Source organism: Scleropages formosus, chromosome 16, assembly GCF_900964775.1.
Source record: "Scleropages formosus chromosome 16, fSclFor1.1, whole genome shotgun sequence".
In the NCBI taxonomy this organism is placed as follows: domain Eukaryota; kingdom Metazoa; phylum Chordata; class Actinopteri; order Osteoglossiformes; family Osteoglossidae; genus Scleropages; species Scleropages formosus.
The window spans coordinates 6,289,453-6,307,844 of NC_041821.1; the positions used below are offsets into that span (position 1 = coordinate 6,289,453).

Sequence of the window (18,392 nt, forward strand, 5' to 3'; positions counted from 1 at the left end):
AAGGATTCCTTATCGAGGGATGGTCAATTTTCTGTACCCTTGTCTATGGCATACTTACATTGTTCTCTCTGCCAGGTTTTATCACATTTTCCAAAAATATATTGATCTTTAAAATTAAAAAAAAAAGAAAAGAAAACCAAAGCATTCATTTTCCTCATGTAAAACTTCTATTAATTTTATACGACTAGTAGACTGCACCCTGGGACCTCCACACGTGTGTGATTATAGTTTCAGACAGATTACACAAATTTATAAATACCTGCAAACTATCTCTTATGTTTCTGAAGACACAGTTATGCAGTGTGCATATTTCATTTACAAATGGCAAGTATCCCAAAAAGCTGTGGAGAAAATGATTGTGTGAACTAACTTTGATGCTCCATCCAGGGAACGTCTCCATTAGCCTCACATGGTGACATATCAAACTACAGTACATTACTGGATTGAGGGGAAAGGAGACATTGGGCCAGGGTCTGGATATTGCATTCAGGTAGAGTAGCTCTGCGCAACTCGTACAGATGTGGTCGGTCTCCATAGATTTCTCCCACAGTAAAGAAATGGTTCTGAAAAGACTTACCGGCATTCATCAGGGGGCTGTTGTCTTTCTCGCTGGTGGTCCCGTGCACCGACTCGCACAGCAGAGTGCACTGCGGAGACATAGGAGGGCGGCGCCTGTTGAAACCTCAAATCTTCACAGCAGAGATGCTTTAAGGAGCTCTTGTTCTCCCTACCCCAAAGGCACATTTTGACCACTTTCTTTGTACAGGAATACATTCAGAACACACACACACACACACATTTTCAGAACCGCTTGTCCCATACGGGGTCACGGGGAACCGGAGCCTACCCGGGAACACAGGGGCGTAAGGCCAGAGGGGGAGGGAACACACCCAGGACGGGACGCCAGTCCGTCGCAAGGCACCCCAAGCGGGACTTGAACCCCAGACCCACCGGACAGCAGGACTGCGGTCCAACCCACTGCGCCACTGCACCCCCTACATTCAGAACATTTAAACTTATTTTAGTTTAGCTCAAAAGCATGCTTTTAAAACGGCAATAAAACACACTGTCAGGAAACATATAGCAGCTGATAAACTAAACTTTGGGATTCAGTTTTACCTGAAAAGGAATGGGAAAATCCCAGTTAGAACTATTTTTCATTGAGCGCTATCCTTATTTTCCTCCACATGCACGTGCAAACGCACAATTGCGGTGACATTCAATTTTTTTCAGCAAGCTGGTAACAAAGGAGGAAATCTCAGAAGAAAGAGAACCCTCTTTAAAACAATTTTCCCATGCTGCCTGTTTCGCAGCCCAGTTAATCAGTGCGACAAGATGCAGAGCACGGCACATAACTTATCACCATAAAGCAGGCAAATTCCTCCCGACATGCAGGGCCTGCAGAAGGCCAAGAGTGCTGCAGCTACAGCCCTGGTACAGAGCTCACGGTCGTGGCCCAACGCAGCCATCCGGAAGGCAGCCACAGGGAACGATGCAGCCGTACACAACAAGGCCCCGTAGGCATAGCAGTGGAACAACTACGTGAGTCACAACTGGATGTTCTACTATAGCGATTCGTGTCAAACATACCACATTTGGGTCCCTCAGCCTTCAGGTCACCACTCCGTGCTTTTAGCTGTTGCCGTTAACCTTCTGTATACTAGAATTGGTGCAGATTTTTTTATAGTACATTTACATTTGTTCATTTAGCTGATGCTTTTCTCAAAAGCAACCTACAAGCATTTAACTGTTTAGGTAGCTTTTTTTTATTTTACTGGAGCAATATTAGGGTAAGTACCTTGTTCAAGGGTACTCCAGCTAGAGGTGCGATTTAAACTAGCAACCTTTGGGTCAAAAGGCAGCAGCTCTAACCACTACACTACTAGTTGTCCGATGCAAATAAGCTTAATATACAGGCAAAATATTCTTAACTTCTCTATTGTGAAAATAGTCCATTTCACGGGTAAAACCTATTCCAGCTCTTGACTCTTTCAAGGTGATTTGTTTATGTGCACTTCTACTCTTAAAGACGACGGCAAATTCACCACAGTGTGACACTTCCGATTAGAACTGAGATTAATACCAGTGAGCACCCTGAAGAGTCAGGATGATATTTTACACACCTCTACAGGAAGACAAGAACAGGAGGTGGGGTTTGGAAGGCATCTGAAGGAGCCGCACACGCGCACACACACACACACACACACTCAGAGACATGCTTGTGGCAGATCTCCAACGATAAGGACAAGCCACAGCTGATGAATCTCAGCTGGTCCCCCAACTAACGAAATCTTTAAGCACCATGGCATTAACAGTGGCCCAGGCATCTGGAGGAAGCGATGGTCTGTAATTAAATCTGCGCAGCCAAGCGCCTCCGATCCTACCTTCTGTCCCTGCACATCTGCCGCGATGTGGTCCGCCTCTCCATCCTCCATCTCACCCATCTTCAGGCGGGTGACCACTACTGCCCCCACTGTGCTGGTACCATCTGAGGTCCTGGTGAGAGAAAGGTGGGTAGAGGTGTCGAACGGGGATTCAGCATTTACCCACACATGTTTGCCCCACTCCAGACTTCAAAGTGCACTCCCCCACAGACATGAATTCTCGCACGAGTTCCTATCTCCCCTCTCATCACGTCCAAAGACGAGGCAGTGGGGAGAAAGCTGTGCTGGCGCATCAGCCTTTTCAAATGAAGAAATAGTGTCCCTCTGCGCCAAGCCAACACTTTCAATTAAGGTGATTGATCTGCTTTAAATGCTCTCTGTCCCGCTTCGACTTGATAATTAGGGGGAGCGGCATGGCAGCCAATGAGGGCAGATCAGCAGAGGAGGGCTACGGAGTTGGGGGGAGGGAGGAACCCGAGGGGGTGCTAACCGCCAGCTCAGTTCGTCTAAGGTACGGCTGCAGAGCTCCTCCCTCAAAGCCAGTGGGGACCACCAGTATGAGCGAATGGGATTCCAGGGGTAACTGCCCTGCCAAGATTGACGCTACGGCAGCAGCCCTTTCATCAGATTGCTTTACACCCATTAATAATGACAAGTAACTGAGAAGCAGGAGGGTGAGGGGTAGGAGGGTCATCAGCTCTTTCGGGAAAATTGAGAAGTGCTTTTGAGAAAGATGTTACAACAAGTTAGTTGGGAAAATATGTACTCATCTCACAATAAGCTCAGGATCCAAGTCACACAGAATCCCAAAGGATAACACTAAGAATTGTACACCCACAGTCTCCTTAATGCACTGTAGGTTCACTGCTAGCTTGCTAGCTTCAACGCTTGGGTGGAGACTGCAGCAGTGGACACCTTCCACACTCCACGTAGCTACAGGAGTCTGCATGGCTTATCTACCTGCAGAACGTATCCCCAGCTAATCTGGTCAGCCTCAGGTATCTCCACGACAACAGTGAGCTTTATTGGAGCATCAGACACAAAGCACTCCAAGTTGTGGCTCAAATTCTGATTAATGCATAGGAAAACAGTCCTTAATGAAGCACTTTCTATTTAAGAAACTGAACAAACACTCCAAAAGTTGACACTTGACGTCTCTGGAAGACTCAACAAATGATCAACTGGCACAAAAAAGTGTGTTGAGAAAGGACAAATTTAGGTTAATCCAACAGATACAAGCCATTATTTATGTTTTTTATTCCTTGAGTTTGCATTTTGCATTCATTTCAAAAATTGTTCTGAATTTTTAAGCTTATACAGTAAAGACTCTTGAACAAGATCAGCATCTTCACTGCCATAAGTCACTACCGCGGGTTTAAGAAACCTCAAGACATTTGTCTTTATGATCATAACTCACTGCTGGCGGCAGTGTTGTTGCTGACATCCACCCGTGCTGATATGAAAGGTCTATAGGGAGCCCACCTTAAGTGCCATGATCCTGTCAAGGAACAGCCTTCTTCAAAAGTCACAAAGGTGAGACAAGGAACTTGGGGCAATAAAAATCAAGGCCAGAGGATCAAAAGCCCACCTAATGCATCTTCCTTGATAGGCCTACAGAAAAAGTGTAAAACTGCTCCCTGTCTCGTAATCGGCTCTCTTAGAGGGTGCTGTTATTTAATGAAAACATTAAGAAACTTGACACATAAAAGGAAAAGGTTAACTGTTTCCATTATAGAGGACTTCTCCCTGGTAATAGCACATAGACCAATGACAGCACTTTACCAGGAAATTGCCAGTGGTCTGTTTTTCCTCTGCCCTGTGAATCGGTCAAGTGGCAAATTCAGGTGTTGTTTCAGCACATAAACTTCACAGTTGAAAAAACTGGAAGATTCTCTGTGGAAATCTCTCGGGAGACGTTCAGAGATGACCATACCATTCAGGCCATTGTTTACTCCTGTGTCTCAATTATTGTAGCCACCACAGTGGTTTCTATCTGTGGAAAAACTTTCCTGAAGTAATTTAAGTCTGTGGTTGCCCACATTTTTGTTGAAGGTTGGGGGGGGGGGGGCTTTCAAAGCTGTGACATCACCTGATGTGCAGTTAAAAGCCACTCCCTTTCAAAGGACTCAAATATGCAGCTTCACACCCATGAAGGCAACTGAGGAGCACTAAGCACCAACAGACAGTGAAAGAGTGCTATTTGCCCACCACTCAGACAGAGCTCAGTTAGCTAAAAACCACCATGGCTTCTCATGAGGAAGTTCAAACCATGCTGCAAGGGTCAAACAGGAAATAACAAAGCTAGGTACAAAACGTCAAAGCGGTCCTCGTACTGTCTGCCCAAGGGCTCGCTCCAAGAGGAAGTCAATTGTCTTGATTCTCTGAAGGCCTCGAGAAAATGAGTTTTTCTAAGCTGGGGGGCTCGGAGATAGTTCAACAAGACTTCAAAGGCACCCAAGGAGCCTGACTGAAAAAGAACCTGACACTTCAGAAGGCAGCGCTATTGAGCTTCCTTTCAGAGAACTTGACTCTCGTATGTGGGAGCCCAAAGCAAGCTGTATTACAGAATACTTGCAGTGGTGCTCCTCTTCTCCAGCCGGCTTGGAGTGCTGTCCGTTGAGATGTCCATCCACACTCTGCATTACAAGCAGAGTGTCTGGCTGGGTAGGCTGGAGGAAAATTACACAGCAAAGCCAGGAAGCGCCCTGTGCCCTGTGCTTTATCTGTCTAGCTCCTGCTCCTGGCCTACATAACGCTGGACAGAACTAAAAATAGTCACAATTCACCACAGACAGATGTTACGACATGGCTCGACTTAAACACATGTGTTATTGACATACTCGTGTTTTTTTCCTCCCAGTCTCCGCAATCTGCTGCCACCTCTACTGCCCAATTTATTTTGAGGCACTCTTACGCCTATGTAACAGCCCAGTGCTCAGGGCTTTGTTCAAACAAGCCATCAAAAATCCTATGAGACTGACAGCAGGAGTCGCTGGGTAACTTCCAGTGAAAGCTAACCTGACTGACACCATTTACACTCATTCACGGATTCAAAGACCCAACTCTGAGTCAAAGACCTGAGCAGGATTTACTTAAAAAAAAGGAAAAAGCCTTGATGCAAACCCGACAGGCATGCAACATTCATTTGTACAGCAGATAAAGTAGGGAGGAACCAGGCAGTTTCGCCTCATTTGTCTGTTGTCTGTGACCTCCCAGTAAAGAGGATACATCTAAATAGTCATTCATTCATCATTAACTTTTTTTTTAAATTCTCCTTATCCATAATGCATTATTTCTCATCTATGATGTTACCATCAGAAATGCTGCTATTTGATGTCTGTCACACACAAGAGACCTGGAATTAAACAGATTAAATCATAAAATTAAAGGGATCAGTTAAACTGAGTAACATTACTCATTTAGTTGGACTGCATTTTTATTTTTACGCATTTATTTTTAAATGCAACAGAGCCTTTGCTAACCGAAACTCTAAAAAAAGCAAAATATTCAACCTTTCAGCAGGACACATGAATTCGTTTTCCAGATATCCTCAGTAGTGTCCCCTCCTATTAATATGAGACACAAGTAATACTGGTTCCACATTTTCATTATGTGAATAAATGATAAATGATGATCATCTCATTTACTCTAATATGCAGCAGCATGGCTTTCCCAGGTTCCCAGAAATCAGTATTCAGTGGCTATTGCTGAGCTACTGAGTGGATCTCTAACAACAACACATTCATTTTCATAAAGCTTTGGCTTGTGTCGATACCTTACACTGAAGCGTAGGTCAGAAAAGGAAAATAAGATGAGTAACAGTCAAAAAAAAAGCATGCAGCAATTCTAAAGAAGTAAATAATTTGTTATCAGGTGCTGCACTGTTCTGTTAAGACCTCACTTTTCATACTGCTCAGCACGTGCACCAGTGTGCAGGCTAATAAAGAACAGCATGGCTTTCACCGTGGGGGGGAATAAAGAAAGGGAGAGGGGGGGGGGAATCAATAAAAACTCAGCAAAATAAACTGATTCTCAATTACAGTACAGCTGCCAAGAATAAATAGTTTCCAAAAAAAATCTAAGCAGGTGTAACTATGAACACTCATTGAGGTATACATACAGTATAACAAGGTATTTTTCATTCATGCAATGGCATTAAAGTTGGAATTGCTCTTAAAATTAAAGAATAAGGCTGATGCGAAACCTGGCAACATAGTGGGAGGCTGAATATGGTTTGTACAGTGCTGTTCTACACCAAGCTGTTCTCAAAAAAAAAAAAAACACAATCTGTTACATACATCACAAAAAGAAATCACAAGAGATCTTCTGTTGCTGATGTTAGTGGACGCCATGCATTAAAGTACCTCCAGTGGCAAGAGGCCTTCAGAAGAGCAACATGCTGAGGATAGTGTGGTGGTTTGAGGATCTAGACTTAAAGCTGGAATATTCAACGTCTGCTGTAGTACTACTGAGAAAGTAGTTGACCTGAATAGCTTTGTTAGACATTTATCCAAAAAATATAGTCAAGTGTAAAATTCTAAGCTGCGTCAGTGGCTTAGGATACCTATGTTGGTAAAAACAGCAAGGACATGCCTTGCTTTTCACTGACCTTATCTTAAGTGAACCTTAGCTATAGTACCTGTGAGTGAAGCTTGTGATGTTAGCTGTCGAGCCACATCAGAATGCTGACCTGACCACCATAGCCACCATCACCCCCTTCCTGCTCTTGAAAATCAATTTGTCAGCATTTTGGATAAAGCAACGATAAACAGTCACCTCCAGCTGACAGGCTGACTGACAGATGGGGTGACAAGTCCAGGAGGAGGTCAACCAGAAGCTCACCTGGCATGACATCTCACAGAGATGGCATCTCTCCTGCTAAAGAGAGGTACAAGGACGAAGGGCTCAAATGACTAACACCCTCTCGGCAACAAAGTACTTGGCTGACAGCTATCGGACATTCTGAAGACACTGCAGAAGGTGAAAAGACCTATCCATCCATCGATTTACATTTATTCATTTAGCTGACGCTTTTCTCCAAAGCAACTTACAATGTTAAGCTACTTACAATTATTTACCCATTTATGCAACTGGGCAACTGTATTTACTGGAGTAATTTTGGCTAAGTACCTTGCTCAAGGGTACTACAGCCGGAGGTGAGATTCGAACCTGTGACCTTTGTTATTAGCGATAACAGTCTGTGCAACATAAACTCATGGGTGTATGCAGCCTATCCCAGAAGCCTAGGCAGGGTACACCCTGGATGGGTCACCAGACCATTGCAGGGCAATCACACATTCATTCACACTCAAAATATCCACTAGTAGCAATTCTGAGTAACCAGTTCACCTGAGATACATCTTTGAACTGTGGCAAGATACTGAAGCACCCAGTAAACAGAAGCAAACAAAGGAAGAACACGCAAACTCTACACTGACTGAACCAAATTTGAATTCACATTGAAGTCAATAGCCCAGGAGCTGTGAGACACCAGTGCTACATGCTGTGCAACCCTGCTACATCAAGCAAAAAACACAGAGCTTCATATTTTGTAAATCCTCTGGGAGGATCAGTCAGCTATTACAGTAGCTGAAGTACTCATCAGGCTCAAGCTACACATGTAAGAGCAGTAAGGTCATGAACATCATGAGCAAGAAATATGAAGAGGCTCCAACCACACAACCTGATGAGACAGCTTGAGGGGCTGCTGGTGGCCTGTAGCTGAACCAACCTCTCTCACTTGCCCCAACCATCTGTTGAAAGGCCAAGCAGGGGTTTTCAAGCCATCTCCTCTTAGCATTGAAAGTTTGAGGTTTCCACCCGATCTGGCACGTCGCACTTGCCGTATTTAAAAAAGGAAACCAAACTTCTAAACTCAAGTCTCTCCTCCCACATGATCGGCAAACCCTCTGAACATCTGTGTACTGTGTTTGGGTTATGACGAAGATGCCAAACAGGACAAAAAGTCAAGACACTTCGAGAGAGACATTATTATTAATAATTACAAGTAACCAAACTTTATGTACAGAATTAAATACAGTCAATGTATCTGAATACTGACAAAAGTGCACTTTTACCAGTTTCTCGCTTTTAAAACAACGGTCACTCGAAGAACAAACCGGGTTAATGGGAAAAATAATGTTATACTTTTTAAAGATACTGCTCCTCACAGAAGTGCTTGACAAACACAAGTAACTGAAGTATATCCATATCTGCGTTTATGTTTTTAGACATTACTCATGTACCAATAGTGACTATTTGAGTTAATAATTACACAGTCGAGTGAGCGAAACAGTCTCCATCTGCTACACGACAGGAAATTGTGTTGTTTTTTTAAGTTAAACTAATCAGAACAATCTAGGCATATCTGTTTACCAGATTAAGGATCCATCACTTCCAAAATAACACCTGTAGAGGTCACAGAGCTAATGCCCTCACCCGGGCTGGTACAGTTAATGCCCTCACGCTTGCACGCTTGCCTGAACACGCCCCCTCGCGTTCTTTGAGGTCACGTGACTCGCGGCCACACTTCCACGCCTGAACAATTAGCGCGTGAGGCCGTCCCGCACGCGCCCCCACCCATTATTATATCGATGATGCAAATATCGTGTAGTAACGTTCATTTTACGTTCCCCCCCGCCGCTGCTTAATCGCAAAACCCACAGCTGAGGGAGGAGCCGGCGTAAACTTTGTTAGAAACCGCCTGGGAGGTGACATTTCCTCTGTAGGCAAAAACTGTTAGACTGTGACAACATTGTGTTGAGGTTTGTAGGGTAGAACAACATGCCACGCAGGTGCAGTCGTGCGTTTTTTTTTGGTAACTTAGTACTGTGTTTTACTCACTGTGGTTGTACAGAGGTGCTTAGTTTCCTCCAGTAACACCCAGACTTACTAACCTACCGTCGACGATGGTAGCTATTATAAAATGAAAGGGAAAATGTCTCTGTGTACTCAGGACAGGTAAGGAAACGCGTCAAGTCCGTAACAGTCGTCATAAGTCATGTGTATTTCGTTTCACCAAAGTAAACACATATAGGTATAAACACAATTTGTAACAGAACACAGTCCCGACCCGGCGTTTTCCGAGCGAGTTCGGCTTCTGTGTTGTGGCGCTAAACGGGATATCAGTGCCTTTCCAGTCAGTGCGTTAAAAAAAACAACCGTGACGACGATTAAAGGAGGAATTTAGACGCGAACCCGCGGGCTGCGTTAGGCTCTACCTCCGTGTCCGTACGGTACGAAGCTCTGAGGGTCTCCGAGTTAGTGCACCTCAGGTGGGAAGGTCTGCGCAGCAGCACCGCGCCTGCGAGCTGCTAGTCCACGTTCTGAACGCGCGCTGGCGCTACCAGAAAGTGGTGCCGTCAGACGCTCGAGGCAGCGCGGAGCCGGCGGCTGTCGGCGTGCAGGCAGGCGCCGCTCATGCACTTGCGCTCGCAGCCGTCTCTGCGCAGACGCAGCCGCAGCCACACGGCGCGCAGCGTTTCTGAACTTCCCTGAACGGCGTCGTGCGCGCTCCTGGTACCGCCTTCACCGTAACCTCCCAACCGCCTTGTGGGTTCAGCCTCTCGTGGCACACGGACTTGTTGCTGCTGACCTGATGTGTGGGTGGGTTACATTTCTGAACTAATTAAGCCTCTTAAGCATGCATGTATTTATATTTATTTAACAGATGCTTTCCTCCGAAGTGACTTCCAATGAACTCTATGTAGTGTAATCAGCCCACACACCTTATTCACCAAGGTGAATTACACTGCTAGATACACTACGTACACTGGTGACTGGGTCATTCATCCATACATCAGCGTAACACACACTCCTGTCACTCACACAGTAGGGGGGAACCTGAACAGCATGTCTGGAGTGTGGGAGGAAACCAGAGGAAACCCATGCAGACATGGGGAGAACATGCAAACTCCACACAGACTGAGCGTGGCTCAAACCCATGTCCTCTCACACCACCCAGGCACTGTGAGACAGCAGCGCTACTCGGTGTGCCATTATTTTAATTGTCATCCGAATAATTAAGTTCTCTACTTAAAGGTTCTATGGCTTCAAGAATCAATGAACACTGAGGCTACGAGTTGATGCCCCAGGTAGGGTTAGAGCTGTAACCTTGCAATCAGGAGGTTCCTGGTTCAACTCCTGCTTCTGCCGTGGTGCCACCAGTAAACTCATTTACCTTGAACTGATAGAGTAAGAATAACTGTGAAGTTGGTTGTCCAACATCATAAGTTGGATAGGGTGCTGCAGATACTGTAGAGCCCCTGCCTTTTCACTTAAGATTTGGGTTTGAATCCCACCTCCACCTTTAGTACCCTTGAACAAAATACCTGCCCTTGCTTTAGTTATACAAAAAAAAAAAAAAAAGCTGTTGTATAAATAGTTAATTTATACTACTTAAAACCAGTCTGCCAGGTTAATAAAAGGGGTGTGATGACATAGCTGTTACTGGAGGATGAAAGAATATTACAATAATGCTGAGAAGCTATTCACACGGCCTACTTGTAACACCTATGAATAATAACATGAATACAAGTAGCTACAAAGTCCCTCCAGTCAAGTTACTGTCAGTGTAATAAGGCCTTTATGAATCTCTGCAGAGAACAACTTTCTCCTGAAATTCTGTAATTAAAAAAACTTATTGCCATAAAACATCTTCCCCCCCGGCAAGTGAAGTTGATGTGGTTCTGACATCACAACTTACCCAGGTTAATATGGGGACAGTTTGAGTGTTATGTATATCAAATCTGTTTCTTTTCTTCCAGGAGATCAATTATAAATCTTTGCTACTAATAAACAACTTGGAGGTTTTTATCTTTCCCAGAAAGCAGATTAACTATCCAGCCGGTTGAAATTATGCATGGGTACTCTGAGTTTTACATTTCAGAAGGAGCAGTTAAAATTGAAGGATTTTCTCTTTGCATCATCTCTCAGCAGTGTTGCAGCTTTGCAGCTGCTAAAATAAAACTTAAGACAGCCAAATATCCTTCCAATGTCATCCTTTCATATCATTATGTCCTTGACTTTAGACAAAGGACAGTGGAATGAGTTGTACGTATTTGGTGTTCGTGGTGCGCACTTCCTGTGTCTCTCAACGGTTAGACACGTGTGTTGTATCCCACCCGAACGATTAGATAAACAAATTAATCCCAGCTCCTCTTTGAAACATTAGGCACAATTTCTTCTGTGTAGTGTCTATGGGGATTAAAGTGTATGAGGCACTGAGGATTATACAAACAGTCTCTCAAAACTGCCCACATTTGGTAATTAAGGAGGGATATCAGCAGAATTTGGTCGCTGTGTCTAGCTTAAAGATATTAAGCAGCTCCCTAAGACTGAGGCTAGGTAATTATTTTCACACTTATTTTATATGTTACCCATGGGGTCATTATTCCACCTAAGAGAAGAGCATTATAAGACTTAAAAAACACAGCAAAATATTCTTAAATCAAAGACTGGGGATTGCACAAGGCTTACAAACAATACCACACACACACATTTTCAGAACCGCTTGTCCCATATGGGGTCGCGGGGAACCGGAGCCTACCAACGAAACTTAAAATTAGGGTGTGTGTTTTAACCACTGTTGAAATTGTACTGAATATACAGTTTTACACACAATATTGTATACGAAGAGGTCCATCCACCTCTGTTTATCATTCCGTTGGAATTTCATAGGTTAACATGGCCATAATTAATACCACACTTTTTATTGCAACTTTTATCTCCCAGTTTGAGGTATCTCTAAATGTCCCTACAACAGCAAAGTTGCAACTCTGAAATAATGACATTTCCATGTGCATTACAGTTTTGCTGGTGTCTGTCACAGACAAAGGTTATTTTCCCTGTTTTGTTTTGGCACAGAAATAACTCCTGTCTGCTCCTGATAATTGCAGTTTGGGGATGTCGAACAGCACTATGTGAGCATGAACTGATAAGCGCCAGTCCAAGCACAACTATTGTATGTTTTCTAATGCAAAAATTGCTGATAACCACAGATGACAGCACCTGTCAAGTTGGGGTAAATGGAGACCTGATGTAAGTGACATAAAAAAACATTATATTGTATAGTTTTACAGACACACAGTGCATCTTAATTTAGAAGCAGTCATATATCTATATAGATACATATATATATAAAATGTCTCTGTGTGTTTTTAGAATCCTCTCTGTATGTTTTTCAAAACCTTTGGTCTCTGCTTTCTTTTTGTGAGCAGACGAGCCTTCTTAAAGTAGAGAATTTTAAATGCTATTGTAAGATTAACTGAGCATTGCTATTTATAGCAACAACTAGTGGGGAATGCATGTTGGTCGACGCTGCGGATGACTCGGCGTCTGGTCTTCACCCGTGGGATTGTCCAAATGGGCAGACGTGGCCATATGGGCACTCATCTGTGATAATGTATCCCCTTTAATCGCTGCAAAAATCGGTGCTATCGTATCTAGCTGAGAAAGAAAAAAACTGGGTCACAGGACATGATCATCTGTTTTGGCGGAGGGACTGAATTACAAAGGATGTGAGGCAGGGCGTCTAGCAAACGCACTAAATCAGATGGAAGTGATTAATTTTCAATCAGACTTTATCTGCGGTGTAAAGCATGGCACTATTGCTGCGGAACAAGACCGACACCATAATTTTGCCTTTTCTCTGTTCAGTTTGTATAGGTATTGTCAGGGCCCTTTTGTGTTCCCCCCCCCCCCACCATTCTCCTCTTCGATGCTTCAGAGTCCAGTAATAAGGCTGCCACATAGGGCGATTTCTGGCATCGGTCCATTTGGACAGCCCTGTGCCATTCTGCGCACAGCAGCAATAAGACTAAAAGCCTGCATGATAGGCCCTGTTGACGTTTTGCAGAAAAATAAAACATCTTGCACTGCTATGTCATGCTGAATATCTGCGTAGTAGGCAAAAAAATGTGGAATGCAAAAAAAAAAAATCTAAACCTTACTGAAGTCATGGGGGATTTTACATCATTGTGTCATGGTATGGTTACCTGGAGCAATTGTGTCTTTGCTTATTTAGGGGTGACAACAGTGGACACTTTTAGCACTTAGCTTGTTTTTCAGTGGTGCACAGAAGTGTTGGGGAACACCAGGGCAGTGCAGACAGGTGTGAGACGCGCGCTATGCCCTCCCCAGTTGCAGAGGCATTTGCGCAAGCAGGTAAGGGCATGCTTCTGAAAAATGATAGCAGTATGCTGGTTCTGCTCCTGACAGACATCTGTCCTGTTTTCACCCGTAGGAATACTCTGTAGCACGAGGAGATAAGGCCATATATCAGTAAGTGCCGATTTCTGTGACAATTTCAACTTAGCATGGTGCAAAGAGTCAGTGCCAAGGGCAAACTGTGTGTTCACAGCCATCGTATGCAGTGGTAGTAAAATATATTGCAGTCGTCTGGGGGTGTGCTGGGACACTATACAGCTTAGGTGAGTAAAAGCTTCACGGAGAGGGTCAGTTTGGAGACCCGAGTGCTGCGGATCCAACACAACCCTGCGTTCATTAGTGACAACACGCAGCTTACAAATATGCACAAATACCTAGGGAAAAAGCTGAAAAGGCTTGGCAAGGAGAAGAAGCAGCAGAGGAGGTGGAGTGGTGGTCGGCGAACCCCTGCCTGTGACTGCTGAGCGCGGTGTGGGAACAAAGATGCGGGCCTCTGGCACTCGGCAGCTAGCCTCTAGATGGTCTACAGCCAGCCCACTCGTCACCGGCGTGATTTTGTTGTTCCCCTTGCTACTGACTGACAGGCTGGAGCAGATGTTTGACAGGGTCGCTGTAACCGAACACTTGGAGCTGAAACTGCCTGCCGCAACACACGTACACACGCACGTTTTTGAAGCCCAGGGTGTGCGCTTTGGGGGCTCAAAGGTGACAAACCACCGAAGCAATGAAATCTGTTTTAGCTGTGAGGAATTATGAATCAAAATGCAGTGGTGTAGCGATGGCTTTATTCTTCTGGTTTTGGTGGGGAGAGACAGGTCTTTCCATACAATAGATTCCCTTTCGTTCTCTTCATACCCACCCTGGCTAGCGATGCAGTTAAAAATGAAAGAAAAAAGTCTCACATGGCTGCCACACACTATGAAACCAGAGATGTGTATATAGAGATGTCCGAATAGGTAAATATACTAACTGTAGAGGAAAACTATATATGCGTTATATTGTGACTTCATCTTAACAGCAGTCTGTAATAGATGAGCTCTTCAGTAACAGTAAACAAGCTAAGAAAAATTGTTTCCAAGGAAACAGTCTAATTTATTCAAATAAGACGACAAAGTTTTTGACTGTCCACCAAAGGTCAATTGGCTTCTTGTGCTCTGTGTTGGTGGAAGAGTTTTTCTGATAAGGTGGCAGTTTGGCCTACTGAGAATTTTGTTGTTATGGTTTTCCTGTAGAGCAAATGGCTCAGACAGTTATGCATAAGCTGAGCTCCAGAGAAAAGAAGTGCAGGTGAAAGAGAAGAACCCCTTCTGCCCCTATGAAATGTCTTCTCGCTGTTTTTCTCAGACCACACAACACCGCTAAATGAAGTCAACAGTGATCCATTATGGACAACCGAGGGATGGAGGGAAGGATCCTCGGTTTCTCTTGCCTCCTTGAGTTGTGGGCACAATAATGGCAGTGTTTCTTTTTCTAGAGAGTTTCAACGGGAAAAGCATATTGAGGTTGGTCTAAACAAAAGTGCAAACAGGATCCATAGAGAATTTTACAAATCGGTGCCCCGACAGAGGAGGAGAAAAAATTACACCTGATACACACCTGCTGTATGGCAAGAGCCTACGGTAGGTTCTGTAAATAGACCACAGAATGTGGATGTAAAATGCAGCTGTCATATTTATCTCTGCTGTCAACGCACTTGTGTGATTCTTGGCCAATTCTCCTGACGCGCACCATCGTCGGCCCACACGCATCTCCTCGTTCGACTGGGGATGCAAAATGAGACATTGCAGTACGAGAAAGACAAAGAGAAAGTAAGAGCGAGCGAGAGAATCTGCCGGAAGAAAATCAGGCGAGAAACACGGCTGATCCTCGCCACTGACCTCGGGTTATGAATTGGGATGACTGTCCCTGCTGCATTGTGCTCCAGTGTGGAGAGAAAAAAAAAAAAAAACACGCTAGGCAATGTTCTATGAGAAAAAAACCCTTGTATGCTGGAGGTGGTATCATTCTGCCATTTGAATTAATTCTCAAGTCAACAACAAAAAAAAAAAAAAACAAGTTGTACATAGTTATTTTCCCCCTTCATTAAAAAATAAGCTTTCCTGGGAGGGTTATTTGCTCTCCTGCTTTCTCGTGGTGGGGGTACGTGATGCCACGAGGGAGGAGCAGCCGTTTACAGTTCTGCTGCGCATGTTTGTTTACAACCCGTCCGCCTGCCGGTGCCCACGTAATCTCCTGCCTCACAGAGCCCTCCTGTCAATCATGTGGGCAGTAATTATGAGGGGGCATCAGCTCCTGGAAATGAGAAGGAACTTCAGGCCACGGGGAACCAAGGCTTACAAATGGAGGGAAAAAAAAAAGGGCAAACCAAAAACAAGAAGGCCAAATTTTGAGCTTTATTACTGAAACACTGGGGGTGCCTTAGATAAATAATAGCGTTTTAGCAGGGCTGTGGGTGCAATCCATACTGAGAAAACGGGCAATGAAACTGTACTGTGGTGTCGCCTTGTGATCCCTCTAAACTGCCACACGCTGCTCTGCTAGAGGATGGCAGCATCCTCCTGCTTTAAGTCCTTACTGGGGCCACGTGGCCTCGGATGCCACCAGAAGACCTCCTGCAATATGGCTTATTACAAGAGGACACCAAACTGCAGGCCATGCCCACCACAACGACCACCGCTCATCCACTCCCCAACAGGATAGCAGCAGCATGTGCTTCCTTCTCATTCGTAGCATCTAACAAGCACGTTTTTCCTTCGCCAACCAATAATTAAACACGAGATACCAAGGCTGGGAATACAGGTATTTATGTCATCGTTCCATAAGGCTAAGAAAATTAGCATCAGAATGCACTGTGTGTGTGTGTGTGTGTGGAAACCACATGGCAGCATTTTTGCTGCAACAATCCGTTCAGATGAAGGAAAAAAAAAGGTTTTACATCATCTTCCGTGGATTTAAATATGAATATTTCACAGGTATGCAAAGGTTTTAGCAGGAATCAAGTCATTTGAACGTGAAATGAATGACTCTTTAGATCATCAAAGATTAACGGAACTCAAAGCTGCTCTTGGGTCGAACACATTATCGGGAAAATAGAGAAGAGGCCACGTGTGTCATCAGTCTCTAAAGTCAACTCCCTAATCCTTTTCATTGTCTGCTTAGATGCCGCAGTGAGCGATAAGAAAACAGTTTAAAATTCTTACCTCAGGCTAAGGGTTAATTGCTGCTCCTTTGACTTCAACAAGTCCCCCACGGAAAACGTCGTGTAGCCCAGAATATTCCTCTGTGAACATCAAACAGCAAACACACTTGTTAACAAGCGCACAACTTCTGTGTCTTGGCATTGCGCTTAAAACAGAAGGAGGTTGAAGAAAAGTTCATCTTGCTACTCCTGTGCCGACGAGAACCGTGGCGGGTGGGGAAAGATTTTCACGGGGAAAAATCTCAGCTGTACGTGTCATCGGAAAACGTAACATCCACCCATTCCTCCATTTTCCAGACCTCTTATCAAGGGAAGTGTCGCAGGAAACGGATAATTTATTTTTCCCCTTTCTGACACAGCAATTAAAATACACCACCGTAGGACATTCTTCAAGTAAATGTACACGGCTTTCAGAGGGTATCTACCAGGTTTTGTTAGATAGCGGCCCTTTCCCATGGAAGGAGCTTTGTTCACCATCACGTGACACACCGCTCACATCCTGCTGAAGGAAAGCTTGTGCATGATGTTACACAGTTTACTTTGCAAGGTATCGGTGCATCGCCAAAACGTGCTAATCAGATTGGTTTTGTGAGAGATAAATGAAACCGACGCGCTCATGTTCTGCTGGTACACTTTGAACAGCACCTGTGGTTCCATTTATTCATTTAGCTAACGCTTTTGTCCAAAGCAACTTATAATCGCTGCAATTTAGGGTAAGTACCTTGTGCAAGGGTACTACAGCTAAGAATCAAACCTGTGAGCTTGGGGTCCACAGTCAGCAGCACTAGCCACTCTACTACCCACTCTCCCTGGTTGCAGGCACCCAAGGGTACCACAGTTCACCCCACCCAGGCTCACAATCCCAGCACCCGTTTGCCAAAGTCCACATTGTGTAGGAAGAGCAGACGGCGCAGCACTCCCTGATTTAAAAACACTTCACCTCCACACACCTTATGAAGAATCAATGCCCCAGACGCCACATTTGTAGAGGCCGACCCTACTGGGAGATGAGCACCGTCGTAAACGGGTCGCGGTCGGCAAAGTGCAGATAAGGCCCATCCGTAACCACGGAAGGCAGACTTTAGCTTTTGTGAGCCCCTTCCGCTGAAAATGCTACACTAAGCACAAACTAGGATTAAGGCCCAACTTCTCTACATCCCTAAAAAACTATTGTTGGAAAAAAGAGGGCAGGTGGTAGCATAATGGTTAGAACTGCTGCCTTTGGCTCCAGAGGTCATAGGTTCACTTCCCATCTCTAGCTGTAGTACCCTTGAGCAAGGTCCTTACCCTTAATTGCTCCAGTAAACTGTTACAAGTTGTGTTGGATAAATGTATATCCTGACATATTGTATTTTGATAAGTCCAAGCTGCTGGGGACATCAGTGCTGCTGCAGGATGAACTGTGACACTTGCTTCCAGCCAAGGTGGTCCCTCACACTGGGTGGTCTGCTGCGAAAAGACCTCTGAGCTGAGCAGCAGCGGATCGTGGCGGGTTAGGGTTAGCACGTCCGCGCTTCCTGCCGCGCTGCTTGCAAGACGCAGCGAATTCTCACGCTCATTGCAAAGCTGTGGCACTGGTGTGGGCAGGAAATTTTCAGCAGATCGGGTGCAGCGCAGTGCCAAGAACACATGGCCTCCTCGCG

At 44.8% G+C, this 18,392-nt stretch overlaps 1 protein-coding gene across 8 annotated transcripts in view; it reads right to left on the minus strand.

Moving 5' to 3' along the window:
- The window catches only part of inpp4b (inositol polyphosphate-4-phosphatase type II B), a 96,139-nt gene that overhangs the window by 46,308 nt on the left and 31,439 nt on the right, over nt 1-18,392 (minus strand). For 7 of the 8 annotated variants that reach the window (XM_018735807.2, XM_018735806.2, XM_018735808.1 and 4 more), the window contains 3 exons: nt 16,751-16,830; nt 2,385-2,496; nt 578-647 (listed from right to left, as the gene is read on the minus strand). In XM_018735807.2, the coding sequence (XP_018591323.1) occupies nt 578-647; nt 2,385-2,496; nt 16,751-16,830 (262 nt within the window). Of the gene's footprint in view, nt 1-577; nt 648-2,384; nt 2,497-9,604; nt 9,842-16,750; nt 16,831-18,392 lie in introns of those variants that run through there. The other variant, XM_018735812.2, reaches the window with a different exon arrangement.